Here is a 14,713-nt window from a genome sequence, read left to right as displayed (position 1 = left end):
ATATATATATATACAATGTATAATACATATATATATATATATATTTATTTATTTTTTTATTTATTTATTTATTCATTTGATATTTTAATACACACGTTATGGTTACTTTTACAAAAAAAAAATTGTGTGCGAAATGTGAAAAAAAACTAACAAAGTATTTACTTCCAAATCAGACACTTTATTTGAATTAAATCTTTAACTTGAGAATATTTTTTTTATATTCATTATAATTTTTCCGATTCTAGATTAAACATCTTTATGACACCTCCAATAAAAATTCGCATTTAATAAGATTTAAAAAAAACGAAAGAAACGAAAAAAAAATACAAATATTCGGTAGAAACGGTGTTTCAAGACCACTCTGTACTATAATACAAACAATTCAGTTCTAAAGTAAAGAAATTTTTTCATCAAAATTATCGAAAATCTTCGATAACATTAACTCCATTTTCTTCCTGTTGATTAGTTTATATTTTTTTGTGAACTCTAAAGTATTAAACGTGTTCTTATAAAATAGAGCGAAAAAAAATACTCATTTCAATATTTTCATTGTTTAAATGATTATTAAAATATTGTTCATATATTTTTCTTGAAATGTTTACTTTCAAGAGATGGGTTAAAATTTCAAAATAGCTGGCCACTGTTCATCAACACTTTCATTATAAGTTCTCACTCCCAAACACTATTTTCCCAAGCATAAGGAAATAGACAAATTAAAACCTTTGAAAAATCAATCCAATAACTTGCAAGAATAAATTATTTTTCTCTATGACGTAAATACAACAATTATAATTCCATCTCCATTTAGTATTAAATGCTAGAAGCATTGCGTCATACTTGCAGAGAGAGCCCTTGAAATCGATAAAAATAAATAACGTTAAGTGTAATTTTAATTGATAATTCTCAGACTGTCGCCTTTAGTCTATTTTTACCGATACGATATTAGCATGCAAATTAAATATAAACGTTAAGGTGATGGAAACTCATTTTGGTCATCTTCCGTCAGTAGAATGTAGTATATATATACATAATTTACATAATTACATAATTTATAATATACATAATTATAGGGCTATAGTTGTGTAGTTATTCATACAGAAAATGAGATTGTGCTTCGACCTCTGAAATCATGAAGCAAACCTACAATGTTAAAAATTACGGTAAAAAGTACCTGCACTCAGTTTGCCGGTACTTTTTACCGTAAAATCCATGTTTATACCGGAAGAAAAAAAATCTGATAAACCATAATTTTTAAAGAATTTATAAGAATAAATATTAATTTAAAATATTAATATTAAAATATTACTAAAAATTAAATAATTATTTAAAAAATTATACTAATATTAAAATATTAATTTTTAAAGTAATAATTGCTGTAAAACCTCTAAATTCCTTTATTGAATAAATATTACTTTAAAAATTATAGTGCAATATTTTATGGTAAAAAATGGATTTTACGATGATGCGCTAAAAGTGCCAGTGCTTTATATATACCGTGATTTGATCCGGAATTTTTTACTATGTAGATAACTGCATACTTTTTACGGAAAGCGTAGCGTAGTAATTAAGATTCTTTTTCGTTAATTTGTCCACACCTTTATAAGGGAATGTTTATAAATATTTTTGAGCCTCTCTTTCTTTTGGTCACACATAGTGGTTAAGTTGAAGTGTCACACTTCACCTTAACCCCTACCATATGCAACGTTAGATAATTAAAAAAAATATTACTGCAATTTAAAAATAAAATTATAGATCATACTTGAAATCTCATTTTTGAACTTAAACTGTGTGTTTTGATGACATTTGTGAGCCTGACAGCAATAATTGTTAGATGTGTGCTTATTTTGATGAAAAATATGAACTAATACAAAAACGAATCTTATAAAGATATTAAATTTGGTAGTTTTAAATGTTTTAATTTTAACCAACATGTGAGATGCTACACTTCTTGATACAATCCCCCCCCCCCTTTGCCTCAAATTGTTAAAAAACCCTCCATCTCCTCTAAGTGTGCCGTTATTTGTGATCGGCGCCTGTGGGGGTGAGAGGGGGGAATGTCCGTAATAAAATGATATTTGGAAGAGATTACTAGATTTTATAATTTTATAAACTTATTCGTTGAACAACCGATCCTATTTTTGGGTTTACGACTACTAATGTTCAACTCCGTAGCCTTGTAATTTTAAACCCAATCCAGAAGACAAGGGAACTCCTAGATCAAGATTTGGGGGAAATTTGCCTTCGTGGAGGACTGTTTTTGATGAAACTATCCCGCATTTGCTTTACATGCTGAGGAAACCCACGAAAATCTCTCTTGGTTAGCCTGACGCCAAGGGGACTCTAACCCACGATCGTCTACTACTGAGGATATTTCACGTCAGTACTGTAGTCGGTGCAAGCCGGATGCGTACCGACCAGATTCGAACCCGGTTCGCCTCATTGGAAGACGAACACTCTATCCCCTGAGCTATGAGTGCTCAAGATTAATAGATTAAGACTTTTAAGTTATTACAAACATAGTAAGGTTTGAGAAAAATATTTATTTATGAAAATGATGTCAACTTGAGTTAAACATCAGGCACCAAGTGCGTTAAAGATTTATAAACAACCTATAAGATTTATAGGCAAATTCAAAGCAGCATGAGGACCTTCGAGGAAAAACTGCGTTATTCATAAGCAACCTATAAGATTAATAGGCAAATTCAGTGGCAGCACTAGCAACATGAGGAACATAGGGGGNGGGGGGGGGGGGGAATGTGTTATATGTTTATAAGGAGCCTTTAAGATTAATAGGCAAATTTAATGGCAGTATTAGCAACATGAGAACCTTCGGGCAAGAAAGGCCTGTTAAGATTTATAACCAACCTTTAAGGTTAATAGGCAATTTCAATGGCAGCATTAGCAGCATGAGGACTTTCGGAGAGGGTAGGAATTACGTTAAGATTTATAACCAACCATTAAGATTAATAGGCAAATTCAGTAGACGTGCAAGCAACATGAGGACCTTCGGGGGGGGGGGATTTTAAACGGAGTTCTGCGAAAAAAAGCTTAACTCAAAATGAACATTTGAACTTTCTATTCACAAACCAGGCGACAAAACAAAATCCTCATCAGAGTATTTTGTTTTGGTTTCATGTGTCATATTTACATTACAATCTGCAAAACTTTACCAACAATAAACAATTTTATAACAATAATCTCATGATAAAAATTTTAAACTTTTTAACAAAAGTTAAAATTCATAAAAATATTTTTTACTTTAAAAAACTTTTAAATTTTTCCTTCGTGAGTTGTGAGAAAGAGGTCCTAAAATAATAAACTTGGACTAAGTGCGAATTCGGTTAACTATTTTTGCCTTAGTAAACATTTTATTTAAAATGATACAATTTACTGAAAAAAAATCAATGAAACATTTAAGCATGTCTCTTCGTAATGGTGATTAGGAGTGGCGTCTAATTTTCACCTGTCCAGGAAAATTAGGTGCCAACTCTTCAAATGAGCTAAATCTATAAAGCCTTTAACAAATTCTGACACCAAATTCTTAAACCTAAAACGTTGAAAATAAAAATCTTAGGAAATAGTTTGAAACTTAATGCTTATTAATGCATTACTAGATCGTTTGAATGATTTAAAAGCGATTTTCACACATTTTCTTTCCTTAATTACTGTTGTTTCTGCTTAATTAGTTAAAAAAAAAAACAAGAATGTTATTGCGCTCAGCCTGCGTACAGGTAAATTAAATAGATGCGTACATTAATGTACTTCTAACTTTTCTTATGTAACTGCTTGACAAACCGTGGTGACATAGATCAAGGAAATAAATTCCAAAAGCAATCGCGTTTTGTTTACCGATAAATATTAACTGGCTAAGAACTAAGAAACTAATGACTAAGAAACTAAGAACTAGAAAATGTGACTTTATTTTAAATTTTGGAAGAGGCAATCAAAGTGATCACGGGTTGGCACCAAAAATCACGGGATTAAGGCTAATCACGGGCTAATTAAATTTTTTAAAAATAATTATTTGAAATAATTAATAATTTTACAATAGTACAATATAGTTGAATTTTTTCACTTATGTTTTATAATGTTGTGTGTTTATAAGATTTTAACATTTCATGTTTGTAATTTCAATCACGTTCTATTTAAATTTTTAAAAAATTTCGGAGCAAGAAATTTGAAAAAAACGGCTTCAGTTACACTCCTGGATAACTTTGTGTAAGTTTAATCTATCACTGACTTTTAATTGAAATGTTCATTAAATATTCATAAATTTTTAAATATTTTAATCCAAATTTGAAAAATTCTTCCTTTTAAAAAAAATATAATATTTTATTAATTTAAAGTAAGCATTTAACTCAATAAAAATAGATATTAGTATAAAACGATCCTTTAATTTAAATGAAATTTTGTAATTTAGAAGTTTTTTTGATGAAAATCAGCGTTAAAAACAGTTGTAAATTAAAATCCATAAAAATTTAATCTATGTTTTCATTTTAAATTTTTTGAAAGATGATAATCAGTATTCGGGGCAGTTCAAATATTGCGTTATTCAAAAAGGAAAGGGTTGCGATTTACTTATTTCTAGCAAGGGGCTGGAGTGGAGGGTATTAGCAATACTTAAGCTAAATCCTAAAATCCACCTATTTTCAATTTTTTTATTTTTATTTTCACATTAAAAATGTAACAGAAAAATTTAGAAAAAGGTATTAAAAATTTTTAAAGAGTTCAAAAGTTTATAAAATGAATTTAACTGTAAATTTTATTTATACGAAATTACATTTTTTATTTAAATTAAATTCTATTTTTCTTAAATTAGATTACCGTAAAAAATCTATGTTAAAATAAAAACAAGGGAGTGTGCGACCTTCTTACGTAAGCATGGGAGGAGGTTGATATTTTCTAATTTTTGTTGACAAGGGAGAAGGTGAATTCAAAATTGGCAAAAACATGAATGCGTAATTTTTGAGCAGTCTCTCATTCCACTAACTCCATAGTAAGTGTTAAATTCCTTAAAAATTATTTAAAAAATTAAATAAAAAAAAATTTTTAAAAAAACTTTGAGGCATTTTTAAGCACTAGAACAGCTTAAAAAGCTAATAAAGGTTTACCAAGCACTAAAAGTAAATAAAGCAGTAAATCATAATGAAAATGAGAAGTTATAATATTTAATATATTTCAAAATCGCTTCATACCAATAAGACTTCTTAGAAAGAAAAATTTCGGCAGTGATATGAAATAAAAATACCTAAATAACAGGACAAACTTTTAAAAAATTTATCATAAATTATTAACTATAAAAATGCTTAACAAAATTTTCAAATTAAATCTTCTATGTATCATGTGCTATTAAAGAAAACAACAAAACTTTGTTGTACTTAAAGAAAACAACAACAAAAAAATTATTATTTTAAAAATCTATTTAATTTTTAACGAAATTATAAATTTTTAATATTATATTTTAATATTATAGTTGTAAATAATTTGCAATTTAACTTAATTTCATTTAAGCTTCCCGAAATAACTTTCAAATATTTTGTTTAATAACTATCACTGCAAATTTATCACCAATTAATTTCGTAATATTATCTTAATTCAATTTATTTACTTAGTGTTGATTCAGAAAGCTTTAAAGACTATAAATTCATTTAAAACACCGAAATAATATATTAAAAAAAATGAGATACCTTCAAAAATAATTCAAAAACGTGCATTCATTTTTTCAAAACCTAATCCAATTTCTAAATTTTCCCTTTTATTAGGGAAATTATTCCTAAAAGGGAATTCTTTTCCTAAGAGGGTGTGGCGCGCGGGGGAGAGGATGCAACACGTAGAACATGCTTTCTAAGCACTTGCAAATGCATGAATGAATAGCGATGTTTACAGAGAATAATCCGAACAGGGACTTACTTGCAACAAAGCAATCACTATCCGTGTATTTCCGGATTGAACCGCTATTGTACTGATAGTCGTGGTAGCCGGATTGTTCGAAGACATTATTCCATCCATATTTCTGCAGATGATTTCGGGGCTGGAAGCCGCCATTCGGCAAGCCCCTACGCGACTCGAAAGCAGACGATCAACTGGGTAGGTTTAAAAAGCGGGTCAGCTGGATACGCAAAGGAAAGTGGAAGAAAAAATCGCTTGCTGAGAGTGAGGTACGAAAGGAAGGATGACTTTGAACTGTTCTGTTTTCTCAGCGCCGTTCTTTTTCACCATCCTCGCCTCATCTCGCGCACCCCTCTTAGTATTCTGGGGATCGTCTGATAAAAAATGACGCCCACAAAGCACCCAGACCGAATTGGCCTATTCATAGCATATCTAAGGACTGGAATTTATAGGAGAAATAAATTTCTTTCATGCGAAAAAAAGTAAATAAAAAGAAAAAAAAATCTGTCACCCTCAGAAATAGCTACTGATACAGATTAGTTCTACATTCGAAAACGTTTATGCTCGTAAATTTCTGTTTTAGATAAGGAAACGAAGTGAGAAGATGAAATGAAAAAGTTCCGAGATTCGGAAGAAGAAAAAAAAAAAGAAATCTTCAAAGATTAGTTTTCTTCTTTCATTCTTTTCTTTTTTCTCCCCCTCCCCTTTTTAACGAGTCGTTATGAAATTAAAGCAAACCTTTTTTTTCCCCTTATTTTTTTTTACGTAAGTTTCCATATTAGCATGTCTGAAAAAAAAATTTTTTTAGAAAACTATTTTGTAGGGAAACTAATATTAATTTTTTTCGAAAGTATTTATTTGTATCAAAAATAAGAAATTTTAATTACTTTATTTTTCTTATTTACGTTTTTTCTAAAACATAATTTTATTAACGTGCACGATATCTTCTTACAATGAAAAAGTATACAAGGTGATTCTACGATCATGGACAAAAGCGTATGAAAACATATATGTTTTGCATAGGAATGTAGGGTCTAAAGCAGTGGTTCCTGAACTTTTTTGTCTCGTAGACCCCTTTCCATGTTTTTCGGTTTTTTAAATTTCTTAATGTAGTGTGAAAAACTTAAGAAAAAAACACATGTTAATTTTATACATTTATCAACTAAATTCAAACTAATTTAATTTAATCAATATGTAAATGGAATAAAATAGTGTACTGTAAAACCCGTACTTTGCTACTATTATAATAATGGAAATAAGTTTGCATACAAAACCGTAGTAGTGTATTGTCGGTCTGTTTATGACGTTTTCACGTAAAAACCAAACAACAAATCTCAGTGATCTTGTGCGCAGATAACTACTTTTATAAATTATAACTACTTTTATAAATTATGTAGAATGTAGATAGATATGTGTCTTTATATTATAAGGTAATGTAATGTAAGTAAATAGGTACTATCAGTGTATGTTGATTATTCCATTCATGAAATGCCAAAATTAAAAGTCACGACCTGCTTATATGAGATCCACTATCGTTGACCCCTATTTTCATTTCATGGACCCCCAATTTTTTTTTTCACTTGACATGAACCCCTTGCAGGTTGTCGTCGACCCCTGAGGGTCGATATAGACCCCTTTGGGAATCACTGGTCTAAAGTGATGTGATAAGGTAGGAGTACAAAAAATGACATGGCTGGAAAATGTATATTTATTTATAAAATTAACTCAACGTGCTTCTTCTCAGCAAAATATTATTCACAATAAATGCTCAAAAATTACGATCACTAACATGAAGGTAAACTACTGCTGTGATTGGCTAAGAAGGCAGCGGGTAGAGGGCGGTAATGAGCTTGGCTAACCGCGATCCGGTGCATCAATGTGATTCGCCATTGTGATTTCGAGCGTAGTGGTTGAGTTTACACATGGTGAAAACGCTGAACATTTATTGTGAATACTATATTGGTGCAAAGAAGCAGTTCGCATTGATTTTGTTAAAAAAAACACATTCTTAGAGATCAATGCGTTTTTCAAATCTGCATAACCATCGTCTTAAAATAATGTGAAATATAGGTATTATAAATATAACATTTTGGCTTAGAAGGGATTAAAATAAAAAATTATTTTAAAACGTTTCAGAACATGTTCTTCGTTCTATTTCACCATAATGCTTAAGAAAAAATTGACTTATCAACCAACCTATAATTTGGCTAGCTATCATGATCAGGACTACCCAACCTTAAAAGTGTTAAGCAGCGTTCCATGCACCCCCTCACCCCAAAAAAGAAACTGAGATAATGTAGCAATTGTTTGAACTATGGAGAACATTTTATAATGACATTTGCTGCGACGGCATTCACAACTTCTATAAATGATAAATGTTGAAAGTTTTTGTATAAAATGCAGTAAATTATCATTACTAACCAGTGAGAGACACTATATCTGTGCATTTCCATCTCATGTGTTGTCGCTAATATGTTGGGAAAGAGGAGTAGCAAAAGTGATGAGAATATCTCGGATTTTGAGTTTTGTTAACTTTTTCAGCAACAGTTACCACCATGAAACGCGAACTACAACAATTTTCTAGCATTGTTCATGTTTAATCTAAACACCAACAATCAATTACTAAAAAAAAAGTAAACTATGTACTCACTTCTTTCAGTTTCTCTTCTAGTTGCTTTAATTTCTCATCATTAGAATCACTGGCCTGTTTGATTTGTGGAGTGACACTTTGCCATTTTTCGGAACGGTTTATTCCAAAAGACTGCTGTTGAAAGGAAATACTTGTCATGCTATGAGATTCAGTGACTTCTTTGGAATAAATAACTTTCGATACATCTGTTCTATTTTTATCGCCATCTTGCTTGGACCCCGGATAAGAAGAAACACCATAGCTGACAGTTTCGGACTTACCAGCGTGAGAGCTATCAGAAGATTTCTCTTTTTCTGGAACGTTCTTGAAATATTTTGATTTCAAACCCTCTATTTCTGACAACAAACTTGCTTTGTCAGACGTAAGGGGTGAGCCTTTTGGAAATTCTTCTGCGTATGACATTTTTTGAATGCCCCCATGTGGTTCATCCACAAGCGTAACCTTATGAATCTTCTCAGACGTAGTTGGCATTGTTGATTGTGAATCCGTAACCGTCTGCGTTTTAAACTTTTCTTCAACACCACCGGCCTTGACCACCGTTTGTATTTCGTATGATTTCTTTACTTCAGTTTTAACCTCTTTGGCTTCCTTCTTTGTGATCACAGAAGAGTATTTTGTGGGTTCATAAGAGGTAGCCAATTTCGGTGATACAGCAACAGCCACTTCGGTTCCTTTTGTTTGATCACCAGCTGTTGAAATGTGTGGAAATTGGCTGCCAGTACCAATAGGATTGCTATCGGCAATATTCGACTGGCAGATGGGTGAAGTATGACTTCCTGGTTGTACTGTTGATGTAAACTTTTTCGTTTTTGGTTCATGCGTCCCAGTAACAGCTGCATACTCTTTGACTTCTGTCGTTTGTACGGCTGGCTTGGAAGTAGTAACAGAAGATTGACCATTCAATGGTAAATCTTCCACGTTGTCATCAGACACATATTCTTCTGGAATGTCATCATCGATAGATTTAAAATCATCTAAAGTAGCTTCTTCTGATACAGCAGAGCACCAATCATCTACACCAGAGATGCTTGTACTCCGCCAAGTATCGGGAGAACGAGCAGATACATATTCTGAGGCTGATTCGATACTTGCAGGCTCCTCGTTGAAATAAGAACTTTGGACTTGCTGAAGATTTTTCTCTGCGTCTGACATGGTTTGCTGGATACGAACAGCCGCACTGCTTGAAAGCAAATTCACCCTGAAAATTTTATATTCTTTAGTAAATGTTTAGTAAACTCCAAATTTAAATTCATTCTATCATACAAGCTATAAACATCCGAGATTAAATTAGATTTACCCTTTGACGCATATGGGACACCGGTGTCTTTTTTTATATATTTTTTTCTCATACAAGTAAAAATATATTTTAATTTTTTTTTAAATTATAACAAAAATGTGAAATAGTTTTTTTTTAAAAAAAAATTCTGTTAAATTATCGGACTTATATTTACACTAAAATACAAAGCCCAAAAAAAAGTAGTTAGAAATTTCTTTCATTCATATTTAAAAATTCATCAATAATTGATTTGGTAAATTAAAGAAATGTCAATGTTAAATTGTTGTTTCTCTTAGATCTAAATAGCTGCAATTAAATGAAAAAATTTGAAAAATTATTGTTTAGAAGTGAGCCATATTTCAAAGATTTCACCTTCAACGCAGAAAAAAGCCACCGGTGTTTCATAATCAAAAATTATTATAACACTAAATATAATATGTGACTTAGTTCGACCTAAATTAATACAAATTGAAGAAAAAAAGGGGGGAAATATGTTTAATAGAACTTTTGCGATAAAGAGTTAAATACAAATTTACTAGTTATCATTTTTTAAAATGAAAGTAAAATTAACTCATTTAATTGACACGTAAAAAAAAAAGAGTTTTAAAAAAATCTTAATTTTGTTTCTATTCGTCTCATCTTTACGATTTAAAGGAGCTTTAGGGTTCCACATGTACATATGAAACCCTTGTGGTTAGCAGTTATAGAATACATTTCTGCAGAGTAGAAAAGAAGCTGAAAGCTCTAATCCAGTCACAAGAAAAAAGTTAAAAGCAAACTATACGAAAAATATTATGCCAATGGAAAGTTTAGAAAGACCTACAGCAATCAATTTAATAAACTTCAAAACAATTTGATTTCTTTTCTCTCTGTACATCAGAAGTTTTCAATAAATGACGTCACACTTTTTTCTAATATTTTTGACCCCCCCCCCTTACCTTTATCACAAAGTATTATCAAAGTATTACCATCACTATATTACCAACCCCATAAACATATTCTAATAATTCAGAAAAAAACACGTTATGCATCATATTTCAAATTTTACTTTTAAAATTAAACTAAGCTTCTTAGAAAACTTGTTAGCAGAATTCTAATAATTATTGAATGTGTACTTGTTTTTATGTAATGAAAGAAAGGAAAAATATTCAAAACAAATAATATTTAAACTGATTTTTAATATTTTTATTTTAACCAAAATGTGGGACGTTACATTTGTTATCATCTTCTCAATTACCCCTGTTATCAACTGTCATAATTTCATGAAAACCCTTTCCCCCCTCCAAGTGAGATATCATTTATGGTACACTCCTTATTACAGAAGATGGTTAAAGTAAGGTAAACACCACTTATAAATTTTTAAAAACCATATCTTTTAATGCAGCAGCTCTAGAAGATTTTTTTATGTTAAAACTGTTGGCATGTTTTGAAAGATTATGATCAAGACTGTCTAAAATTAATGATCATGATGAAGATTATGATCAGTGCCTAATGTATCTATAATAAGCTTGCACTAATTAGAGCAATAAGATCCTTGTATTTTTAAATTGCATAAATATGGGTTTTATTCAACAATTGATCACTTTAGTTTACAAAATTCATTTGCATTTTTATAAATATGCAGACAAATTTTGTATGCTATACATATAGATTTAAAAAGTGGCTTATTAGCATGGATATATAAACCTAGAAAAATTAGTTCAAAAATCTTAATTTTTTGTTTATACTTATAAGGGCATCAAAATTTTCGATGCATACGATTATTTTCTGATATTTTATCCATTTTCAAACAATTCTGGAGGCGTAAAAATAGTGTGCCTATTATTTTTTATTATTTTTTTTTATTATCAAAAGTTAAAGGGTTTAGAGATCTATCCATATATATATATATATATAAATGACAGATTTCTTAGTGAAAGTTACGCATCGAATATTTTATGATGTCAGCATAATTTGTATCTACCAGTCATTGCTAGGTTTTGAACCTAGGTGACTTCATTGGAAGGTGCTTGCACTGTCTTCTACGCAGCTCTAGTGCTCCATTATGAAAACAATGTGATAGTAAAAATTTCGTTTAAACACGGTGTCTGTCAAAAACGTCGTATCACANCCCCCCCCCCTCCCTGATAGTTGTTAATTGTTGTCGAATTAGTTGAGTATATAACCAAGTATATAGTTGAGTATATGACCAAATCATTTAATTAATGAGTCATTATAAATGCATCATTATAAGTGTGTTCAAATCAAAATTAAACCGAAATGTTTGCACAAATTGTAATATTGAATATAATTTGTATTGTATTGTATGATAGAGTGTTATAAGAGTGATTTATTTTTAATTAAACGGTCTCTGAGAATATTAGCCCTTAATTCCATAATAATATATTTTAAATTTATTCAATTTATAAATTTGTTCAAATTTATTCAGTCAGTTTACCTTCAAATAAAACCTGTAAAATCTGCAAAGAAAGAAGAGAATGACAGAGATAGATACATCTTGCAAATTTTTGATCTAATAATAGGATTTTCAAGTACTGAGGTGATACATCTGTATGGTTCAATAGACAAGTCTCAAATACGCCAAATATTTTTTTTGTCTCAAATATTTATTTATTTATTTATTGAATACACATGCCTTTTTTCGGATAGATTTCGAGCCTTGATTTTTAAAATATGGAGCCCCAAATTTAATGATCATTTCATTTTTTTCACACTGTATTGAATAGTAACAAGATACTTATTTTTTATTTAATTTTTTTCTCTCAAAAACTATTTGATAATTTTTGTTAAAATTTTGGGTTTTCTCAATTCAATTGCATTGAAAACAAATAATAAAAATTTTTTAATATTATGTTTAACACATATTTTGACCATTCGTAAAATAAATGAATAATAAAATTTTAAGAAGAATTATTTTTGCACAAAAAAAAAAAAATTCTATCATTTTGTTCTAAATAAATTGTATAGTTACATAAAATAGTTTAAGAAATATGGGGACATGAGCAAAAAACTGAAATTATTATTTAGGGGACAAAACTTTCAACCTCTTTCCTGCTTAAATTATTGGGACCATATTATAAAAAGATAACATTGATCTGGTTCATTTTTTATTTAATCTATTTTTTATTAACATATTAAATAAGAGAAATTTATAAATTGCATTGTTAAATTGTTATCAATAAATCAATTAAGGAAATTAAAAAAATAAAATCTTAAGGGTATAAACATTTTTTCTCATTTTCATTTACTATTTGACCATTTTGTTTTAACGCTTCTACGCATTGTGGATAAGGAGCGCCTTCTGTCGGTGTTTTCAGAAATTAAAATCATGCAGCTAACGTAAAAATTTTAGTTCAAAAGTTATTTCTTTATTTGTTTTAATTACGAATTTTCTTTTTACAAGAAGGGGTAATTTTTTAGATAAGCCTAGTTTCATAAAAAGGAATATATTTATTAACTATCCAAAAAATGAATCTAAATAACAACAAAGTTTGAATAATAAGTGTTGGCATTAATTTAGAGATATTTTCCATTGATAAGCTCACAATTTTTTTTTAAGGTATATTGTTAAACGATTTAAAATGCGATATTCTGATTCTTGGTTTAATTTTAAACGGAGGAATTTACGCTAGAAGTTTTCTCAAAAAATACACATTCTTCTGAGGTAATTTGAGGGGTTACATAATAATTAAAAACATTAATTTCTTTCAACTTTATTGTTTCATATTTCAAACATTTTTTACTTGATTAATGGAGTAAATTATGAGAAACTAAATAAGAATCTGGTCAATAATGGAAATCTATTATTAGTTAACTGGGAGAAAAAAAAAGCTACTACACTTTCGATTTTAATTTTCATCCAATTTACATAAACGCTACTAATTAATTATTTTACCAGCTTTATATAGTAGAATTAGAAAGAATAAATTATTTTATCAAAGTATCACACTGATATCACACCAAAACATCACATCGATATCAATTGCAGATTGCAAAAAGGTTTTCAATCAGTTCGATTTTGGCATTTAATTAGACAAACGCTGTGCATAAAAAAGACATACTCTGAGCCCGGAAATTTACGTTAGTTATATTAAAATTAAGAGTAAATTGAGCAAAATTTCAGTGGATAATTATAAATAATAAATTAAATTTAAAAGATATCATTAAAATTCGGATAATGTATATCCATAAGTCATTCAACCACTCAGAATTTCAACTTGTACTTATAAAAAAACGTTCTTTGCTGTTGAGTTATGGAAAAATTAATCAAGCACCATTTTTAGTATTTTGATGAGCAAAATCAGCAATACGGTTTACGAAAATGCTAAACATTTATTTTCTAAATGAAATATTTCGAAGCATTAAAAAAAAAGGAAAGTAGCCTGAAAGGTCTCTAATTTTAAGGCCTCTAAGTAAATCAGATTTATTTAATTTAACCAGGGAATATTATGAAGAGAAATGATGAATTTAGCAGTTCTTCAATTTAATTGGCATGAGGAGAAAAAAAATTATATTAAAATTACCGTACAAGTAATAATGACATTTCAGGTAAAGAAACAATCAAAGCAAAAAAGCCTAATTTCGGTTAATGCAACTAACATGTACGATAATTCATTTAGTAATTTTTCATCATGATTTATTGATTTTTCCGTTCGTATGGTAACGATTAAACGAAAATTCTGGTTTTCAAAATTATACTTCTTTTTACCATACATTTGTTAAAAAAAAATGCAAAACGTAAAAGTAAATTTCAGCGGAATGTGGTTTTTATACCATGCTCTGAGGCATCATTATATCAAATTTTACCACATTTACGAATTTTATCACTTATTAAGAGACCATGTTTTATTGTTAATATTATCAATATTAATATCAACGCAATTTGGTACAAATTACCG

At 29.4% G+C, this 14,713-nt stretch overlaps 1 protein-coding gene across 1 annotated transcript in view; it reads right to left on the bottom strand.

Moving 5' to 3' along the window:
• LOC107439667 (titin) overlaps positions 1–14,713 on the bottom strand; it is a gene marked incomplete in the record, with an annotated part of 381,506 nt that overhangs the window by 366,109 nt on the left and 684 nt on the right. Inside the window, 1 exon segment of the mRNA XM_071183739.1 lies at positions 8,540–9,737. Within this exon segment, the coding sequence (XP_071039840.1) occupies positions 8,540–9,691 (1,152 nt within the window).

Source organism: Parasteatoda tepidariorum, chromosome 7 (assembly GCF_043381705.1).
Source record: "Parasteatoda tepidariorum isolate YZ-2023 chromosome 7, CAS_Ptep_4.0, whole genome shotgun sequence".
Classification (NCBI taxonomy): domain Eukaryota; kingdom Metazoa; phylum Arthropoda; class Arachnida; order Araneae; family Theridiidae; genus Parasteatoda; species Parasteatoda tepidariorum.
Note: the sequence above shows the minus strand (reverse complement) of the source record. Positions and strands in the feature narration are given on the sequence as shown.